This window comes from Pantherophis guttatus, chromosome 10, assembly GCF_059756535.1.
Source record: "Pantherophis guttatus breed Tessera chromosome 10, ASM5975653v1, whole genome shotgun sequence".
Taxonomy (NCBI): domain Eukaryota; kingdom Metazoa; phylum Chordata; class Lepidosauria; order Squamata; family Colubridae; genus Pantherophis; species Pantherophis guttatus.
The window spans coordinates 18621943-18642916 of record NC_142072.1 but is presented as its reverse complement, the minus strand read 5'-3'; the positions used below and the strand labels follow the sequence as shown (position 1 = coordinate 18642916).

At 44.0% G+C, this 20974-nt stretch overlaps 1 protein-coding gene across 1 annotated transcript in view; it reads right to left on the bottom strand.

The window, feature by feature from the left end:
• The window catches only part of RUNX3 (RUNX family transcription factor 3), a 208156-nt gene extending 191007 nt beyond the window's left edge, over positions 1-17149 (bottom strand). Inside the window, exons 1-2 of the mRNA XM_034413491.3 lie at positions 16898-17149; positions 16417-16530 (exon numbers count right to left, since the gene is read on the bottom strand). Coding sequence (XP_034269382.2) covers positions 16417-16474 — 58 coding nt within the window. The 5' untranslated portion in view covers positions 16475-16530; positions 16898-17149. The remainder of the gene's footprint in view (positions 1-16416; positions 16531-16897) is intronic.
• Positions 17150-20974: the final 3825 nt, after the last annotated feature.

Genomic DNA, 20974 nt, shown 5'->3' with positions numbered 1-20974 from the left:
CCACTCGGCAGATAGCATGCATTTATGACAATCGCAATGTCCCAGAGTCCTTCTGACAAGCAAAGTCAATGGGGAAGCCAGATTCACTCAACAACCGTGTTACTAACTGCAAACGATTCGCTTAATCGTGACAAGAAAGGTGGTAAGATGGTGCAAATCTCCCTTAACAACTGTCGTGCTTTGCAATGAAAATATTGGGCTCAATTGTGGTCACAAGTTGAGGATTACCTATACACAGGAGTGAAATCCAGCAGGTTCTGACAGGTTCTGGAGATCCGGTAGCAGAAATTTTGAGTAGTTCGGAGAACCGGAAAATGCCACCTCTGGCTGGCCCCAGAATGGGGTGGGAATGGAGATTTTGCAATATCTTTCCCCCAGGAGGGGGGAGGGAATGGGGATTTTGCAGTATCCTTCCCCTGGAGTGGGGTGGGAATGAAGATTTTGCAATATCCTTCCCCCAGGAGTGGGGAGGGAATGGGGATTTTGCAGTATCCTTCCCCTGGAGTGGGGTGGGAATGGAGATTTTGCAATATCCTTCCCCTGCCACGCCCACTAAGCCATGCCCACAGAACCGATAATTAGAAAATTTGGATTTCACCACTTCCTGTACACGAAAGATGGTGCTGATGCCAATGGAATCCCCGAGGCCTAGCTTTCGAACAGGGCCTTTTCCCTAAGAGATTTCCCTAAGAGACTTCCCACGATATTTTGGGTCATCATAGGGTTGTATTGGTGGGTTTCAAATTTTTTTACTACTGGTTCTGTGGGTGTGGCTTGGTGGGTGTGGCGAGCGCGTGCGCGCGGCCCCACTGCGAACCGGTAGTAAAGGTAAGTAGAACCCACCCCTGTCATGGACGTCAACTCCCAGAATTCCCCAGCCACTATGGCTGGTTGGGGAATTCTGGGAGGTGAATCCCACAACTCTTAAAGCGGCCAATCTTAAAGGTTTATTTCCTGATCTAAAAGGCTTCTTTCCCTGTTTTCTCTGAAACCTCTCCCATGCTCACCAATCCGTGTGTGTTTGTGTTTGTGTGTGTGTTGCCCTCTAGGTTTCATAAGCAATGAGTCTCACACATCTAAACATCAAAAATAGAAACAACAATTATAAATAGTGCACAACCCAGCAACGCTTCATTGATAGAAACTTCTGAAAATAGCTTCATAAAGAACGGATAGTCTTCGTGTCAGAGATGCCTAGACTTTGTCCATCCCTGTAGCAGAGGAAGAGGATGATGGAATGCAGAGGTGACAGAAGGGAGCGTGCTACAGGCAGTCCCTGACTTACAACCATTCACTTAGTGACCGTTTGAAGTTACTGCCACGCTGAAGAAAGTGACTTATGACCATTTCCCACACATTCCATTTCCATTGCAACATTCCCGTGGTCATACGAACAAAATTTGGACGCTTGGCAACTGGCGTGTGTTTATGACAGTAGCAGGGTCCTGGGGTCGTGTGATCCCTTTTTGCGACCTTCAGACAATGGGGAAGCCAGATTCACTTAACAATGGGATGTGATTCACTTAACAACCAGGGCAAGAAAAGTTGCAAAATGGGGCAAAGCTCACTTAACAACTCCCTTGCTGAGCAACTAAAATTGTGGACTCTGTCGTGGTCATAAGTCGAGGACGGCCTCTATACAACGTCACAATTCCCACTTTATAAAAATACACACAGACGCAGCTGTTCTGTTCCAACCTGCCCATGATTTGTTGGCTAGCAGGGTGCCTGTTTTCTTAAGTGTGCCCTATAGCTTGCCCAAAGGCTGAGACTTGTGTGAAACCTAGATGGAAATTGACCAGCCTCTCATCATCTCATTACAATTCTAATGATGGGATGAGTTTCAAATTTTTTTTACTACCGGTTCTGTGGGTGTGGCTTGGTGGGTGCGGCAGGGGAAGGATACTGCAAAATCTCCATTCCCTCCCCAATCCAGGAGAAGGTTACTGCAAAATCCCCATTTCCTCCCGATCAGCTGGGACTTGGGAGGCAGAGAATAGATGGGGGCGGGACCAGTCAGAATTTTTACTACCGGTTCTCCGAATTACTCAAAATTTCCACTACCAGTTCTCCAGAACTAGTCAGAACCTCCTGAAACCCACCTCTGGTGTTGGTCTTACCAATATGTGATGACTCCCCTAGATGCTTCCCCAGATACTTCTCCAGACGTCAGCTCGGAGGAAGATGAACCAGTTCCAGGCACATCCGGAGGGGAATTGGTCAATGGTTCCAAGCAGCTGTCTAAGAGGGATTTGGCTGAAGCACACCTGCAGCAGGGCAGCCCTGCGGCTTCAGGTGGGGACAGCATGCAGCTGCAGCCGGTCAGTGATGAGGAAGAGGAACTGCCTTCTGCACCTGATCCGAGAACACGTAGGGCAGAGAAAAGGCAGGAGCAGAGAAGGTCAGCCAGATTGCTCGTGAGGAGTAATCTTCTCATAGGCTGCACCGGAAGCTGGCTATTTAGCACAGCAGACGGATGGAAGCAATGATGGGAATAATGTGTACATTTCTTAGCTGTGTGTTTTCTGGTCATTGTGATTCTTGCCTCACTTTGGATTGACAAGGTGCCTTGACTTGGATCATGCCTTGTGAACCTTCTTGTGTTGTGGGTTTAATTTTGCCTGGTGGGTTTATTTTGATTGGGAAACTTTCAAATGCCTTGAGGGCTCATTGGCCATTGCTCTGTCTGTGGGTTAACATTGGTCTGCTTTTGGTTGGACTTAATTGGGACAGTTCTGGGTTTTTGGTGAAGGGAATTGCGGGGAAATATTAATAAACCCATTAAAGCACAGTTATGTCTGTGTGTATATGTGAGTGGGACAGCCCACAATACCCATTTCTACATAAAGAAATGTACAAAGTTACCTTCTGCTGACTTGCACCAGCAGCCATGGCATCCCTTTGATCTGTTTCCCTAACCCTTTAATTCAGAGAAGGGCAGCCAGCTAACCAAGGTCCCCCAAAACTCCTTTTTGTGGATCTTGGAACTATGGCTGACCAGTTGACCAGCAGCAATGTAGTTTCCCCATTCTTTTGAGCCAGAAAACACATAAGGCTTAACACAGTTTAAACATCACTAAGAAATGCCTCCCTGAATTCACAATGTTCTGGAAACGTTCAGTCCATCCATCTTTCTCTTGTATCTCAGAAACATCATTTCCACCTACTGAAGTCCTTGTAAATTAAGGGAAGCCCTTGCCACCCTCCTGTCCCAAGTTGTCCAAGCCTGCTGTACTGTAGTGGCCACAGGCTGCACCCTGGACTTTTCACCTGTGGACCTGCATGCAACACCTGAGCTGTAGCCTCTCCCCTAATGGAGAACCACAGCCAGTGGTGGGTTTTGAATTTTTTTACTACCGGTTCTGCTTGGTGGGCGTGGCATAGCTTGGTGGGCGTGGCAAGGGAAGGATACTGTAAAATCCCCATTTCCTCCTGATCAGCTGGGACATTTTTTTTTTAAAATTTGATTTAGATGCCGCCCTTCTCCGGAGACTCAGGGCGGCTTACAATGCGCTAAGCAATAGCCTTCATTCTTTTGTATATTTATACAAAATCAGTTTATTGCCCCCACAAACTGGGTCCTCATTTCACCTACCTTAGAAAGGATGGAAGGCTGAGTCAACCTTGAACCTTGGCGAGATTCGAACCTGCAGTAATTGCAGGCAGCTGGTCTTAATAACCAGCTTAATAACAGGGTGCCTTATACCACTGTACTACCAAGGCTCTTGGGAGGCAGAGAATAGATGGGAGGCAGAGAATAGATGGGGGTGGGGCCAGTCAGCATTTTTACTACCGGTTCTCCAAACTACTCAAAATTTCCGCTACCGGTTCTCCAGAACTGGTCAGAAGCTGCTGAAACCCACCTCTGACCACAATCCATGAGCTTCACCGAGGTTGGTGATTTCATACCTTTGCATCCTGCAAAAATAAACTCGATTCCACTTTTATAGATGAATTTTTCTCTCCAGTATCAAGAAAAGGGTGGAAAGAATTGGTCTTCAGAGCTACAACTCTATATGTCATGCTTGCAGATAAATGCCATCTATTTCTACAGCATTGGTTCTTGGTCAAGCTTTCAGACTGTCACCTTCAAACAAGCATCAATTTAAACATGCCATAAAATTGGGTCTTAATGTCCACGAGAACTCAAATTGGGCCAACTCTGAATCTGTTAATTTAAATTAATCTCCGTGTTCTCTTAATTTTTCGATAGAATGCTATTGTCATCATCATTTATTATTTACAATAAATGCTTTAACATTTTAATGGTTCTTTTTTTACTTTTTTAAAATGCTTTTTACTGTTTTTATTATTTTAACATGTTTTTTAAAGTTTAATTGTAATACACGTTTTGAATCGTGAGCCACCCAGAGTCGTTTGCTGAGATGGACAGCTGATCTGTCCCTGTCCACACACACACACAAACACAGCCAGCCGAGGGTTAAGGAAACACTTTGGCACACACCCAGGTCTTATCTCCAACTTGGCAGCGATTTACACACCATCTGCCAAGTGCATTTATTTCCACAAAACAGAAAGATAAGATACTTAGCGTACAAAAAGTTCAATCAGAATAATATTTCTCTCAGCAGTTCCGGACGAGGCTTTAGTGACTATCCAAGGTTAGTTTTGTTCGTCACAGGGATCACTGGCCACCACCCTCTATTATATAGTCTCTGGGGTGTGGTCCAGTGACTCAGTTCTAATCCCTAGCACGCCTCCTGAGCTGCTGCAATCGTTTATCACGCCTTCGGAGGCGTGCATCCAGGAATGATGTTTCTCCTCCGCTCTCATCTGAGCCACCTGTCTCCCTGCTAATCTCTCCCTCGGCCGGCACCTGAGACAGTGCCAGAGGGGAGGGGCCTGGAGAGGGAGGCCTGGCTGACTCCTCTTCCTCATGCTCGGAGCTTTCTTCCTCCGATGGGACAGGCTCAGAGGGCGGGGCCACAACAGACAGCAATAGAAATCAAATAAATAAATAACTGTATCAAAGTATTTAATAAGTGCCAGGGGCATAATCCAAGGTGTAATCATCACAATTAAGGAACTAGTGCGTCTGTCTGTCTAATAGCTCTACAGATATATGGTATCTCTATCTGTAAGTCCAGGCTTGACTGAACATTCTGACTAAAACTGTGCCAAAATTTGCCTTGTAAATACTCAGAAATGTTCTTCCCTTATGAAAGAGGCTTCTTTTTTTTTCTGCCTTAGTCTCAGGGTGCCTGAGAATTTCTTTCAAATTTCTCTGTCTGGAGTTTTTGAGCCACCTTTATTGCTGGAGATTGCAGAAGATGCAAATTTGGCATTGATAGTTCCTGTTTTCTCTCTTTCCGTCCCCTTGAAGCCTTTCTGGCTACCCACAGATTCCCACCTGAAAAAAAAAATGCTCAAGGCTCATTCCTTGGAATTTTCAGATTCATGCTTTGTGAAGTCAGGAAAAGATTATACAAAGGAAGGTGAGAAATTGGCCCTGATCACTTTGTAACAAATGAAGCAAAGGAAATCACACTGCAGTCCTGGGAATTTCTGCAAAAAGTTCTCCCTCTTTTAAAGGAAATTTCGAAACAGGCTAGTGAATGAGAACTAGCAGAGGTAAGAAATGCAGAAGGAATGGTCTACTTAGGACTACTGGAAACTGAAGAGGAATTTCACAATGAATGCAAAGAATGACTTTCATTCAGTTAACACATTAACACGAGGTTAGTCAAATAAGGACCTGGGAATTTTGGTAATCACGTTTTTGAAGTTTCTGGAATGTATCAGAGTGAGGAAGGCTGTAGTATTTAGGGAAATGATTAAATAATTTTGGAGCAACCAACAGAACTGGCTGTTCTATTGTTTCATGTAAATGCTGCAAATACTTTCCTGTTACCATTCGTATGGCATTTGGTGGGAAGAACAACGTTTAAAATGAAATGAAGTAAGAGCAAAATTCGTTAAACGCCATTACTACATGGAACTCCTGTTTCTTTCATACTTTTCACTTTTGCAACTTTAAAAACACAATATTGTTAATCAGCGATGGCTTTGCAGTTGGGTTGGGACCAGAAGATAAAAAAAACCCTGTTCCTATGATATGAGTATTCTTGACTTATGACAATTGGGACCAGAATTTCCATTGTTAAGCAAGGCAGTTGTTAAGTGAATCGTGCCTGATTTTACAACCCCCTCTTTTTTTTTAACCACTGATGTTAAGCAAATCGGTGTCGTTAGTAATCATGAATCGTGAAGTCGTTAAGTGAAACTGGTTTCCCTGCCATTGACTTTGTCAAAAGCCAGCTGGGAAAGGTCACAAATGGGGTGGGTTCTAAATTTTTTTACTGCCGGTTCTGTGGGCGTGGCTTATTTTGTGGGCGTGGCTTGATGGTCAGGTGACAATTATTTAGGAGTTAGAGGTACTGGTCTACCAGGCTTTTAACTGCTTGCAGAGCTGTACCGATCTACTCATGTATTTTTGCAGGCAATGGTCTACTCATTTATTTTTGCAGGCACCTGTCTACTCATTTGTTTTCTTTTAACACTGATCAGCTGTAGGGCAGCCCTTTGAAGCCCTGAGGCAAGAGTTTAAACAGTTTTTTTCCCTCTACCCATCAGCTGGGACTCAACAGATTGGGGGTGGGGCCAAATAAAAGGTAAGAATAACGTGGGGGGGGCAGAGGGGATTGGGAGGGCCCAGCTCCCGAACAAAGAGAACCGGTTCGGTGACGTCATATCGTCACCCCTACTGGCTCAGTGGAATCGGGACGAACCGGGAGGAACTCACCACTGGTTTAAATTCAGTGCTGGCTTTTCAAGTGACGTCACCAATTTGAATCAGGTCCAGCCTCAATTTGCACATCCTTATATCTTCATCACTACAAAATGGATTTCAACCAGATACTTAATCCCGCAAGTGGGTGAATAAAACACCATTGCTGCAATCTCAGAGCTTGCAAACCTTATTTAACCTAGGATAACAGGTTGTGTGAACCTGGATACCTGGGAGGAAACAGCTTCGACCCTGCCCTGTCTAAGTCACGCAGAAGTGAGATTCAGAAATGGACTTTCCTCACTCAGTTCATGTTCACATCGTAATACACCACCACCCCTTTTCATTTTCACTCAGAACTGCTTTTCTTCTACAATTTGGCTAGACAGCAGACAGAAAACTCAGTAATGTTCATCCATCATCTTCCAGTTGGTGCCTGCTTGAGGTCTTAGGACCAACTAATTATGCAAGCTGTGAATTATAAAAGTTAAGAGTCCAAGCTGCCTGATTGGTACCACTTTAAGCACTGAGTCGAAAATGTGTGTGATTTATTTTTGCAGAGATAAAACATGAGAGCATTAAAAAAAAAAAAGAACCGTGTTTTAAAACGGTCAGTTCTCAAGTTTCAAGTTTATACTACATCTTACACAGTGGAGCTCTTTCATTACTTTTTTTTGGACCTTTACAGCAAAATCCAACCACCAAACCCAGAAATGACACCAGGAATATTCAAAACTTCAAAAAATAAAATAAAATAAAATAAATTGATTTCCTGCAATTGGGAGTTTGAATCTCAGATTGCCTATCCTGATTTTTTGACATGGTATATATTAGAAACATTTGGAACAAATTCAACGTTCGCTAACGTTTGAGTTAAAAACTGAAACTACTATCATTTGACTGCAGTTGAAATGCTTCCTGAGCAGAGTTTTCTTTTTTCCATTAAGCCGTATAAAATGCCTCCAAAGCATCGCTGTGTTATCATTTAAATGATTCAGCAGAAATCTGAGCTTATGCGATGATGTGGAAAATATTCTTTAGGCACAAAAATAGCCTTTTGCAAACACGAGAGAACACGAGGAAGGCTTTTAAAAAGGGATAGAAAACTGAAACGCCCTCCAGACGCCTGATCTCACACTCTTTAAATAGTCTATCAAGATCTAGACCAGTAATTCTCAAACTTGGTCAACTTTAAGACGTGTGGACTTCAACTCCCAGAATTCCCCAATCAGCCATACTGGCTGAAGAGGCGACTGCGCGCAAAGCACGCACACAAAGAAAACCGGTAGTAAACCCAGTTAGAACTCACCCCTGCCTCGGGCCAGTTACTTTCTCTCAACCAAACCAATCGAACCAATAAAATAAAATAAATAAATAAATTAACCCTAGGAAGGAAGCAATGGCAAACCACTTCCGGAAAAGCTTGCCAAGAGAACTGTGTGGCCTTGATCAGACAATTGCCAGGAGTCAAAACAAACCAACAGCCCTGACTTGAAGGCACAAAAATAAAAATTGTAATTAATATTGAAAGAATACTTGTTTTTCCGCTTTGTTTTCAATGCTCTGAGCCATCTAAATAATAGCACGTCAATCATCTTCAATTAATATTGTATAAACCTTACTGGGTTGAAAAAAGAATACGGATTGTCTTCCTTCTGAGACAACATCTCAGTGAGTGAAAGCTTTTAACACAGCAGATCCATGGAATATTTTTGGCAGTAATTTTTTGTTCGAGTAAATTCTGAGATCTTGCAACAAGGGCAATGCAATTTCGTGACCCAGCAGTGGCTTTCAAATTACGGTAAGCAGCACCTAGAACAGGATGTTGCACAGTAGAGGGTTTCAAATTTTTTTACTACCGGTTCTGTGGGCGTGGCTTGGTGGGCGTGGCTTGGTGGGCTTGGCAGGGTGAAGATTACTGCAAAATCCCCATTTCCTCCCAATCAGCTGGGACTCGGGAGGCAGAGAATAGATGGGGACGGGGCCAGTCAGAGGTGGTATTTACCAGTTCTCCGAACTACTCAAAATTTCCGCTACCGGTTCTCCAGAACTGGTCAGAACCAGAGGTGGGTTTCAGCAGGTTCTGACCAGTTCTGGAGAACTGGCAGCGGAAATTTTGAGTAGTTCGGAGAACCGGTAGTAAAAATTCTGATTGGCCCCACCCCCATCTATTCTCTGCCTCCCAAGTCCCAGATGATCGGGAGGAAATGGGGATTTTGCAGTAACACTGATCAGAACCTGCTGAAACCCACCTCTGGTGTTGCAGGATATGGTCAAAATAGCCAAGGTGACACATGCAACACACATAAAAAACAGGTAAAGCTTCAGTCGTGCCATTATGGCCGCAATCTTGACTTTTGGGACTACATTTTGCAGACACCCTGACATGCAATAAAAACCATTGCAAAATTCAGTGCTTTTTCCAGGGACGGTGTGGTCTTTCAATCCAGAGATTTTCTGGCAAGTAATTATGCATGACAAAAACCACCCGGGCTCTTTACTTTGTCTAATAATTAATACCCAGTCGCCACAGAATGGAGCCATTATGCTCCATATTGCTCCATTTTCGGAATGGAGGCTACTTTGGAATGTTATTTAATTATCTTTATTCATGCGCTATTTAAATTTATATGGCAGTCCATTCAATAAACAGCTCTGGGCAGCTAACAGACAACAGAAAGAAAAAAAAACAATATGAATTTTTTTTTTAAAACAATGTAAAAAAAAAATGCCCTCAACCAACATATAATCAGAACCACTTGCCAAGCTCACCCCACAACCTGGCCCCATGTCCAGGGAGGAGAACCAGCTTTTCCTGCCTTATAAAAGGCCAGCATGGTTGGGACCAGTGATGGGTTTCAAAATGTTTTGCTACCGGTTCTGTGGATGTGGCTTGGTGGGCGTGGCATGGCTTGGTGGGCGTGGCAGGGGAAGGATACTGTAAAATCTCCATTCCCTCCCCACTCCAGGGGAAGGTTACTGCAAAATCCCCATTTCCTCCCGATCAGTTGGGACTCAGAAGGCAGAGAAAAGATGGCGGCGGGGCCAGTCAGAGGTGGTATTTACTGGTTCTCCAAACTACTCAAAATTTCCACTACCGGTTCTCCAGAACTGGTCAAAACCTGCTGAAACCCACCTCTGGTTGGGACCATTGAAATACATGGCAGGGGGGCAAGTGCTTGATAGGGTAGGTATGCTGTGGTGGAATGTAGACTGGATTCCCAGGAGGGAGGGGCTGCAGTCCAGAGGGCAAAGAGGCAGCAAAGCTTAGATACAAGTAGCCCTTGATTTATGGCCACAATTGAGCCCAAAATTTCCATTGCTAAGCAAGACAGTTGTTAAGTGAGTTTTGCTCAAATTTAAGAATTTTCTTTCTTCAGTTGTTAAATGAATCACTGCTGTTACGTTTAGTAACCCGGTTGTTAAGTGAATCTGGCTTCCCCATTGACTTTGCTTGTCAGAAGGTCGCAAAAGGTGATTGCGTGTCCCAGTGATGGATTCCTCCCGGTTCGCACCGGTTCGCAAGAACCGGTAGTAAAAATTTGTAGTAGTTCGGAGAACCGGTAATAACATTGGCTGGCCACGCCCCCGAACTGGTCCCCGGCCCGGTCGCCACTCACTTAATCCACCCACCTCATCAGAGGCTTTTTTTTTTTTTTACTTTTAAAAGCATTTTTTCTACAACCTCTTTGGCCAAAAAAATACTTTTAAAAGTAAAAAAAAAAGCCTTTGATGATCCTGCGGCTCAGCTGGGAACATCAGAGGCTTTTCAAATCATTTTTTCTACAACCTCTTCGGCCGAAGAGGTGGTAAAAAATATGCTTTGAAAAGCCTCTGATGATCCCAGCTGAGTTGCCTGATCAGCAGAGGCTTTTCAAAGCATTTTTTTCTGCAACCTCTTAAGGTTGTAGAAGGTTGAGCCTTGGTAGTACAGTGGTCTAAGGCACCCTGTTATTAAGCTGGTTATTAAGACCAGATGTCTGCAATTACTGCAGGTTCAAATCTCGCCAAGGCTCAAGGTTGACTCAGCCTTCCATCCTTTCTAAGGTAGGTAAATTGAGGACCCAGTTGTGGGGGCAATAAGCTGACTTTGTATAAATATACAAAAGGATGAAGGCTATTGCTTAGCGCATTGTAAGCTGCCCTGAGTCTCCGGAGAAGGGCGGCATATAAATCAAATTTAAAAAAAAATGCTTTTAAAAGTTAAAAAAAAAAAGTTGGCCTTTTACAAGAATTTGGTTAGGTTAGGATTTAAAATTTAAGTAACGGGTTTTGGGGGATAATGGCATAGTTAAATAGACAGATATGAGGGAAATAACTGAATAAAATATTAAGTTGTGTTAATTGAAAATTAAGATTTGTTAGTGATTTGTATTAATTTGTGACCGGATCAAAAGTTTGTTTTGAAAAGATGTGTTTTATGTTTATGTTTTAAAAAATAATAAAAAACTTTTTTTTAAAAAAAAATTGGCCACGCCCACCCAGTCACATTACCCCCCACCACCAATCCATGCCCACAAAATAAGCCACACCCACAGAACTGATAGTAAAAAAATTTAGAACCCACCCCTGGCATTTCCCCAGGACACTGCAACGGTCATAAATATGAGCCAGTTGCCAAGCATCTGAATTTTGATCATGTGACCATGGGGGGGATGCTGCCACAGTCATAAGTGCCAAAAATGCTCATAAGTCGCTTTTTTCAGTGCCGCTGTCATTTCGAACAGTGCCTAAACGAATGGTTGAAAGTCGAGGACCACTTGCACTAAGGGAGCAATCTTGTTTGACCTGTATCTTCTGGGGTGATTTGGCCGTGTTATCTAGTTTGCTGCTGGTGGGTTGAGAACGAAGAAGCAGACTCAGTGATGGGACTGACAAGGATGGAACAAAAGAATTAACAATCTATTTTCAGAGGCAGGAGTGGGGAAATCTCTCACTCGCATATCTTTCTTCTTCATCGATGCGATCCAAGGAAAAGATAGATTCAGCCAACAAACACAGCTAAGAAGCAGCGTTGGGTTTGTGGGGGGAGTGAGACTTCCAAAATCCTCCCTGTGTTTTTCCTCCAAAAAATCAACTCCAAACTCCTGAGTCGGAAGAGCCCCTGCCTCAGTTTATCCCTCTTGAGAGAGGTTCTTATTGGAGTCAAGACAAATAGTTTTGCCTCTTCCTTCCCTAGCACAATTCGTCATTTTGCAAAGGGTTGTTGGTTTTCTTAGCAAAATTCACCCGCTTCTACCAGACACAAAACTGTTTCCCTGTTGAATTTCTACCTGGGAATAGAAGGCCTCCAAAAACAGGGTATGAAAAACAAAACAAAAAGACACTATTTGAGATTTAAGGAACAAAGTCCTGGCATTTTAAATTAAATCTTTTCGTTTAAAGGACATGTGTGGACCATATGAAATATCTGGGGATGGTGGTGGCCCAGATCTCCTCTTTAACCCAGTCACTTAAAAGATAAAATAATAACAAGAGCAGTAATAATAAAAGCAGTACAACTGTGTCAAAAGAAAGCAGAGATGGGACCTATAGTAACAGGCACTTTGGGTGCAATCCCTGAACAACTGAAACACCATTTGAACATGGAATGGAACGGAACGGAACGGAACAGAACAGAACAGAATAGAATAAAAGAGTTGGAAGGGACCTTGGAGGTCTTCTAGTCCAACCCCCTGCTTAGGCAGGAAACCCTACACCACTTCAGACAAATGGTTATCCAATCTCTTCTTAAGAACTTCCAGTGTTGGAGCATTCACAACTTCTGGAGGCAAGTTGTTCCACTGATTAATTGTTCTAACTGTCAGGAAATTTCTCCTTAGTTCTAAGTTGCTTCTCTCCTTGATTAGTTTCCACCCATTGCTTCTTGTCCTGCCCTCAGGTGCTTTGGAGAACAGCTTGACTCCCTCTTCTTTGTAGCAGCCCCTGAGATATTGGAACACTGCTATCATGTCTCCCCTAGACCTTCTCTTCATCAGACTAGACTTACCCAGTTCCTGCAACCGTTCTTCACATGTTTTAGCCTCCAGTCCCCTAATCATCTTTATTGCTCTTCTCTGCACTCCTTCTCTGCACACATCGACACTGGCAAAATCCCCACCAGTCAATTGCAAAAGGCAGCTTTACTTGCAACAACTGACATCTTCCAACAATATCTTTAATATATATCACCCAAGAACATCTGCCTATCCCAGTTGGTTCTTGGGAAGGACTCAACAGATTGATAAAAATGCCAAATCCAGTCTAAACATCTGACTGCGCAACCAACCGTAACAAGTAGAACGCTGTACAAAGAATTACTCTCTTCTACATTTCCATGAGCATCTTTCCTAGTACCTGGGATCTATAGCGAATATTATTTAGATTTAATACAACAGTCCACTCCGGTGTTTGTGCCAATACGACACGCTTCACCAAACATGAAAGCCAGCAGAATCTCATTTCCACAACATGTCAGGCTTACTTGGTTTTGTTTAGGTTCAGGGGTGGGCTGCTGGAGGTTCAGGACAACCTCTAGCTAAGATTCTCTGCAGTTCAGAGAACCACCAAATCCCACTCCTGGCTGGCCCCGCCCATCCCACCCAGGAGTCCCCACACAGTCCGTTTTGGATGCAGGTTAAGTGCAGGGTGCACGCGGAGGCTCGGGGAGGGTGAAAAACAGGCCCAGGAAGTTCAGGAAGGCCAGAAACGGGCTCGTTTCCAGCCTCCAGAGGGCCTCTGGAGCCTGGGGAGGCCATGTTCGCACTCCCGGAGGCTCAAGAAAAGCCTCTGGAGCCCGGGGAGGGCAAAACGGTCCCCTCCCCACTGTGGTGCAGGAAGCCGACTAGGCTACACCCACCATGGCCACGCCCACCCAGCCACCGGGTAGAGAACCCCTTGCTAAAATTTTTGAAGCCCACCCCTGTTAAGGCTCCATTTTGGGGTGGTGCAGTTTCAACTTGTGCTAATGTGTGGGTTTTCAGTTCACTACTGAAAATTGTGTGAACCAGGAGATCTCCCGGGGGAGGCAACCAAGTCATGTAGTGGCTTCCAGGTGATCGTTTTGATTTTTTTGGATCTTCCCTCGGTCATTGCTGCCCTCTTGACTTTTTTGAAACCTCCCTGCTTCCCAGTGAACTGGTAAAATCTCAGAAAGCAGGTTAACTCAATAGCTAGTATAAGCTGTTTCACGAGCATAATGCCCTGGCCAGTTTCCAGTGACAACTAACAAAGAATCTCTATATTGTCCTTATCTTTCTTTTTTTCTTGTCCTGCCACCTTCACTCTATGTATTTGTGTGACATAAGTATGCTTGAGAGAGCTGGTTTTCAGGATATAATTTGCTCACATTGTGTTTAACTTATTTTAAACCTGTGAATGAACTGCCCTGCAAATGGGACTCTTCATAAGCATGCATTGAAGAGTTAAATCTCTTTTTGTCGATGGCCATTTGGCAATTAAATAGATAGTTAATTCTCTTGAATTACTGGAGTAGGTGGCTTACAAAGACTTACATTCTTAAATCAATTAGAAGGAGTAATATTAACATTCATTTAATTTTCACCACATTCTCCCCATGCATTTCAAAAATCTTTTTATGTGGCTCTGTGCTCAAGCCCCAATAATGCTGGTGGGCCCCTTGGCCTCATAAAAATTGTGCTTCGTTGCTTCCAGTCATGATTTCACATTTATGTGGTTATTAAATTACTTTTAAAAATCCTAAGCATTATTTCAGTACTTTGTATTTTTTTTTCACTGTAAAACAGAAAAATATATAAAACATGGACTCTGATTTACGCCAGAGTCTTTGGCTGTATTTCTTAGAGAGTTGTGGGTCTGTTTGGAGACTGTGCCATTTTGCCGATGCAGAAGAATACCATTAAAACTCAGCGGCGAATTCTGAAACAGTAAACTTTCTCCAACTTGGATCGTCCAGGACGGGTCATACTTCAACTCCCACAATTGAAAATGTGGGCCTTGAAATTCAAGACATCTGGAGAGCACCAGGTTAGGAAAACTCTTGGAGCAAATTTTTAAAAAGGAAGCACAATATCGCAGAATAAATCATTACAGGATTGACTGTTGAAAGACACTGTAATGACTGGGATGGATTGCATTTAAGAAACAGGGAACACAGCGGAAAGAGAGGTAAATCCAAAGCTGGAATCTCCAAACATGGCAAATGCTAACCACTAAGAAGCCAAGTGTTACTAAGTTTAAGACTCTCCAGAGAGATCTGTTCAGTTCCAGAAACCTTCTGAGTTTACTTGCATCTTGCAGATGACCCAACAGAGTTTGCTAAGAATTAGCATAGCAGACTTAATCAAAGAAATTTTCAGAAGGCAGCATCTAGTTCTACTAAAGGGATAATTCGGGACGGAGACCCTTGATAGGTTCTGTTCAAGTGTTTTTAATGTGAATTTCACAGGGGGAGCTAGTATAAGTTGTGTTGGTTGTCTTCCACAAGCAAATTCTCTAAGGGGCAAAATGACAACACTGGAATCAACCCAATAACCCAGGTTTAGGCTATGTGTAAAATAATTAAGCTATTCTTCCTATCTGTAGAAATGCAGAGATTGGATTCAGACAAAACTGAATGCCTTTCAATATACTGCATAGCCACCAACAAGAAGGAGAACCTTCTTTTTCCAGCAAGCTGGGCTGGCCTAATTTTTTAAGTGTTTTAATTGTTTTGTTTATCGTTTTTTAATTAATGGGGCCAAATTTATATATATATTTTAACTGTATTTTAATATTTGTATTTGATGTTTTTACTTGGCTGTTCACCGCCCTGAGTCCTCAGGGAGAAGGGCAGTATACAAATTCAAAATAAAATAAAATAAATAAAATGACGAGCACACTATCCACAACAATTATTTTGTGTATCTTATTTTGTTTCAGAAAAACCTCCCTGATTTTGACATCAGGTAAAGTAGTTGATGTGATAGTTGAGTTGGCTGATCAGTTGTTTAATCATAACATGCTTTTTTTTTTTTTAAATCTAGACAATTAATTTCTCCAAACGAGTTAGAAATCCAGACTTCTACAAATACAGCTCTTCTCCAATTGACGCAGTTTAACTAAATCAGTCCTGATGTCCTAGTTCTCCTTCAACTAAGTCATTTGACTTCCATCAAAGCATGACCGCCAAGTGCTAGATGTGAAGACACGGACCAAACCAAACCAAACCAAACATTGCTTTAATATCAAACTCGCAGACCTTAAGACAACGTGACCATTTTCTAGGCAGCTCCACAAGAATGTGCAAGCAAACTCTACAGTGGCAGAGTTACTAGATTTGCACTGCAAATAGCTGGATGACCACCAACTGGCTATCTCTTTGCTTCCCTCTAGGGCCTTCCTGGCATCATCGCAGTACAGGTACTGTAACCTATTTCATAGGCATACACTCAAATGATCCCTCCACCACCAACACCTTGGAATAGAGTGAATCCCCAAAGTAGAACTTTTGTCATGTCCCTTCCTGCTACAGATTCCCCTTAAGGCATCCTCTGTGCACAGGAGGAAGCACTGCTTCCTCCATCGCTTGTTTTGCAAAAGAGTTAGCATCCAACTGAAGACGTGCCAACGGAATTATTAAAAGAGGCTACAAAGGCGAAGCTCCCTTGAGTGACAAACAACAGCGGCGCTTCCTGCCTTGAAGGAGAGGAGGGGAGATCTGTACTCACCACGCAAGAAGGCTGAAGAATAGGTTGCAAAGGACTCGAACATGCTGTGGGATGCCATGGTCCAGATCTATGACTCAGGCTGTCTTCCAGCCAACCTTTGTGGTTTGCTTTATTCTTTTTTAGGGGGAGAAAACATAAAGAAGATTCCAATGAACTGCAGAATGAAAAAAGAAAGAAAGAGAGAGAGGGAGGGAGAGGGAGGGAGGGAGGGAGGGGTGAGAAACGGAAAAAAAGAGGAACATCCCCAAAGAAGTTTTGTGCCTGCTTGTAACTAAGAAGCTGATTCCTCAGCACCGCAGGAATGTTTGAGCCCAATTTTTTCAATAGAAGCATATGCATGCTGGATCCACATTAGGATGAAAGGGGAGGGGAAAATTCAAAAAGAGAGAGGAGCCTCCCCCACACCCACCATGAGCATCTCTTGGAAGATCAGAATGGATGGATGAATGAATGAATGAATGAATGAGTGAATGGAACTCACCAACACGCACAGCTGGTGTGGAGGGGAAAACCCAGGCAGAAGATAGACTTCCCCTGTCCAAGTTGAGATCCTGGTCTAAAATGTGGAGGTCTGAATTTGCTTGTGGCTCTGCTGTTGCCTCTGAGGGCTGACAAAGTGTCAAACTCAATTTGACGGGACCTTCTGAGACTGAAACAACCTCAGTTCAATCTTCATCGACTGGGAGAGACCTGTCACCTGATTCATGATGTCACCAGGGCCTGCAAAAGCTTTGTGGCTTCTACTCGTCTCTCTTTCTCTCTCTCTCTCTCTCTCTCTCTCTCTCTTTTTTTTCTCCCTCTTCTTTTTAAATCCCCCACACACAGATGAAGGGTTTGGATGAAACGTTGGTGGGATTTTTTTGGGGGAGGGGGGAAAGTGGGTTCATAGGAGGTCTCCTTCTCAATTTATATCAAATGATACTGAGCAACAGACCGATCCAGCTGTTAGAGAAGGCGTCCTTTTTTTCAAGAATTGCTGCTGCTGTTGCTCTTGCAGAGGGAAGCATGAAGAGAACTGTGTGTTTCCGAATGAAGTAGGAACCCATTTAGTATTCAGTGGTTTTGGCTTTTTTAGCCATTTCTTTTTTTTTCCCTCCCACATTTACCACTTGTCTGCATCTTTCTTCTCCTCCTTCTTCTTTTTTCATAAAAGACACCCAAAGCAAAAAAAAAAAAACCCTTTCCATCACTTCCTAGTTCCTCTGGCTGGCTACCAATGACTGGTTCCATATGTGTTGATGGGTGGTTCCCTATAGAGAGATTTTCTGTGAATTACTATTAAGCCCCAAAATATGAAGCACATGCTGCAGAAAAAATATTGTCAGCTGAAGAGCAGGAATGGTGGCTCTTCATAGGTTTTTAAAGGCACAAGGCACTGAATTCCACGTGGAAGAGTTAGAGCAGAGGTCTTCAAACTTGGCAGCTTTAAGACTTGTGGACTTCAACTCCCAGAATTTTCCAGCCAGCTATGCCCACACCCATAATTCTATGTGCCGTGTGCATGCCTGCGTGACCCCCCCCGACTCCCCCCGCTCCTGGCACGCAATGGCCCGGTAGGCCCATTTTTCTCTCTCCCCTGGCTCCAGAGCCTCTCTAGGAGTCTGGGGAGGTCAAAAACGGCCTTCCCCACCCCCCAGAGGCCAGAAACAGCCCATTTGCCAACTTTTAGTGGGACCAGAAATTGGCAAATGGGCCGTTTTTGGCCTCCAGAGGACCTCCGGGGGGATGGGGAAGGCTGTTTTCGCCCTCCCCAGACTCCTAGAGAGGCTCTGGAGCCAGGTGAGAGAGAAAAATGGGGCTTCCCCACCACCCCCCGAGGCCCTCCGGAGGCAGGAAACAATCTGTTTCAAGCCCAGAAGGCCCGAAAATCAGCTGGCTGGCCCGCACATGCATGCTGGAGCTGAGCTCGCGTGCCCGCTGATATGGCTATGTGTGCCATATCATTTTTAATTTCTTTCTGACCCAGCTTCCTGTATATTTAGAGCAGTGTTTTTCAAACTTGGCCATTTAAAGATGTGTGGACTTCAGCTCCCAGAATTGTCCAATCAGAATGCTGGCTGGGGAATTCTGGGAGTTGAAGCCCACACGTCTTTAAGTTGCCAAAGTTGAGAAATGCTGGTCTTGGTGCCTGAAAGAACTTCTATGCAGAAAGTGGCCCCCTGGTTTTCTGCAAAACTAATTTCTTCCATTCTTACGAAGTTTTGAAATGAGAGGGAAGGGTGATTTAAAAATTTATTTTATTGCTTGGCATTGAGAAAGAACCTTAAGCTTTATTTGGTTTAGTTTTAATCACTCTGCAGCCTCCTTGGCGAACGTGATTTTCTGATCTGAAATAATCCTAGTCCAAGAATTCTCTGCAAGATCTTCCCACTCCTTTCATTCAAGCGTTAGAAATTCCAGGCCGCAATGAAAGGAAGGTTACACAGTACCTTCTCCTCCTCCAGGCCCTTTTGAAACTAAATGCCAAAAAGTATTCATGAAAATTTCACTAAAATGTACTGTTTTTCAAAAACAATCCAAAGCCATTCCGCTTCCATCCCATTAAGATGGACTAGAAGACCTCTAAGGTCCCTTCCAACTCTGTTATTCTATTCTAAGCATCACTGGGCACTTCAGACATGCAGAAGAAGGAGCAAACGAAGCTGTTGTGGTCTGCCAGCAGCCTGCGGAGCTGGCAGCGGAGTCAGACAGTGAGGAGGCTGAGGAAGAACATGGGCCAGTCCTGGAGTCAGGGGAAGGCCCGGATGAGGGCTCTGCATCGGAGGCAGAGATGGGGCCAGGACCATCTGGGAGTGATGTGCAGACTCCGGAGGCCCCAGATGCTGACAGCAGAGAGGCAGAGGAACAGGAGGAGCCTGTTCCTAGTGCATGCATGAGAAGAGCTGCCAGAAGGCAAGAGCAACTAAAGCAAAAAGGATGACTCGGGAGTAAGGCCAAGAGATAATTGGCCCCTCCCATAAGGCTTAAAAGACCAGCAACGGCTCTTGGGCTCTTTGTCGGAAAACAACGCTGATAGATTTGTTTCTTGTCTTGCTGCATTTATTTTTTGTCGGCGTCTTCTGCTTCTGAACTTTTGCCAAGAAAAGCCTTTGGCAGTTTGCCACAGTAGACCAAGGTTGGTGAATAAGGCTGAAGAATTGTGTAATGAAGAATTTGTTTTGAATTAGTTTGGACTACGCTGAGAATGAGTTAATTCTCAGCTGTTCTAATAAAGTCTGTTTTTTTCGAACTATTTGCGTCTGATGTACCTACTTGGGCCTGGGTCACAACAGAAGCTTTGCTGAAAATAATTTATCACATTTTTTTAGAAGAAGAAGTCTGTTACCTTGATTAAAAATTAAAATCTGTTGAATTCCTGATAGGGATGAGCAAGTTTTTTCATGGTTCCAGCCAAAATGTTCACTTAAATCTGCACCAAATTGGGTGCTTTTTCAAGAAGCAACTGGACTGGAGATTTTGCAGTATCCTTCCCCTGGAGTGGGGTGGGAATGGAAAGTTTGCAATATCCTTCCCCCAGGAGTGGGGAGGGAATGGGGATTTTGCAGTATCCTTCTGCTGGAGTGGGGTGGGAATGGGGATTTTGCAGTATCCTTCCCTTGCCACACCCACCAAGCCACACCACGCCCACCAAGCCATGCCCACACAACCGGTAGTAAAAAAATGTGGATTTCACCACTGGCTCAGATCTAGGAAAAGGATTTTGGAGCATCAGTGAGGAGAAACAGTGAAAAGAAGGTAGTCCGCTATGACAGTTTTCTCCAGGGGAAGCAGATTCAGGATTTCAGGCAAGTATCTTGTTCTAAAGGTCGCTCTTTATCGATGACTGGATAAAAGATCCATGCACTCACGGAACGAAGTCCAAAACTCTGATCCAGTGAATGGTCTTGCAGCAGTCACTTTCATAGTCCAGCCGTCTTCAAAAGGGGATTTCATGCCACGGAGATCTCATACTGCCTTCAAGACATTGTCTGCTGAAAAGGCTCCTTGTGGCCAAATGCTGTCTTTGAGATCTACTCAGTGGTGGGATCCAAATTTTTTTTACTACAGATTCTGTGGGCGTGGCCTGGTGGGAGTGGCGTGGCCTGGTCGGTGTGGCAGGGGAAGGATACTGCAAAATCCCCATTCCCTCCCCACTCCTAGGGGAAGGATATTGCAAAATCTCCATTCCCACCCCACTCCAGGGGAAGGATACTGCAAAATCCCCATTCCCTCCCCACTCCTAGGGGAAGGATATTGCAAAATCTCCATTCCCATCCCACTCTGGGGCCAGCCAGAGGTGGTATTTTCCGGTTCTCCGAACTACTCAAAATTTCCACTACCGGTTCTCCAGAACCTGTCAGAACCTGCTGAAAAACACCCCTGGATCTATTCCTCTGTCTCCGGCCTTCACTATTTAAGGAAGATTTCTGATAAGCTTGCAGAAAATCCTAGGTGAAATAGATCATCTCGATCTCTTCCAGTGGTTTTAGACTTGAATACGGGGTAGTAACAAATTGGGAGGCTTTGCTGGATGACTGTTTTTAGGACATGGATAATGGCATGTGCAGTCCTCCTGGGC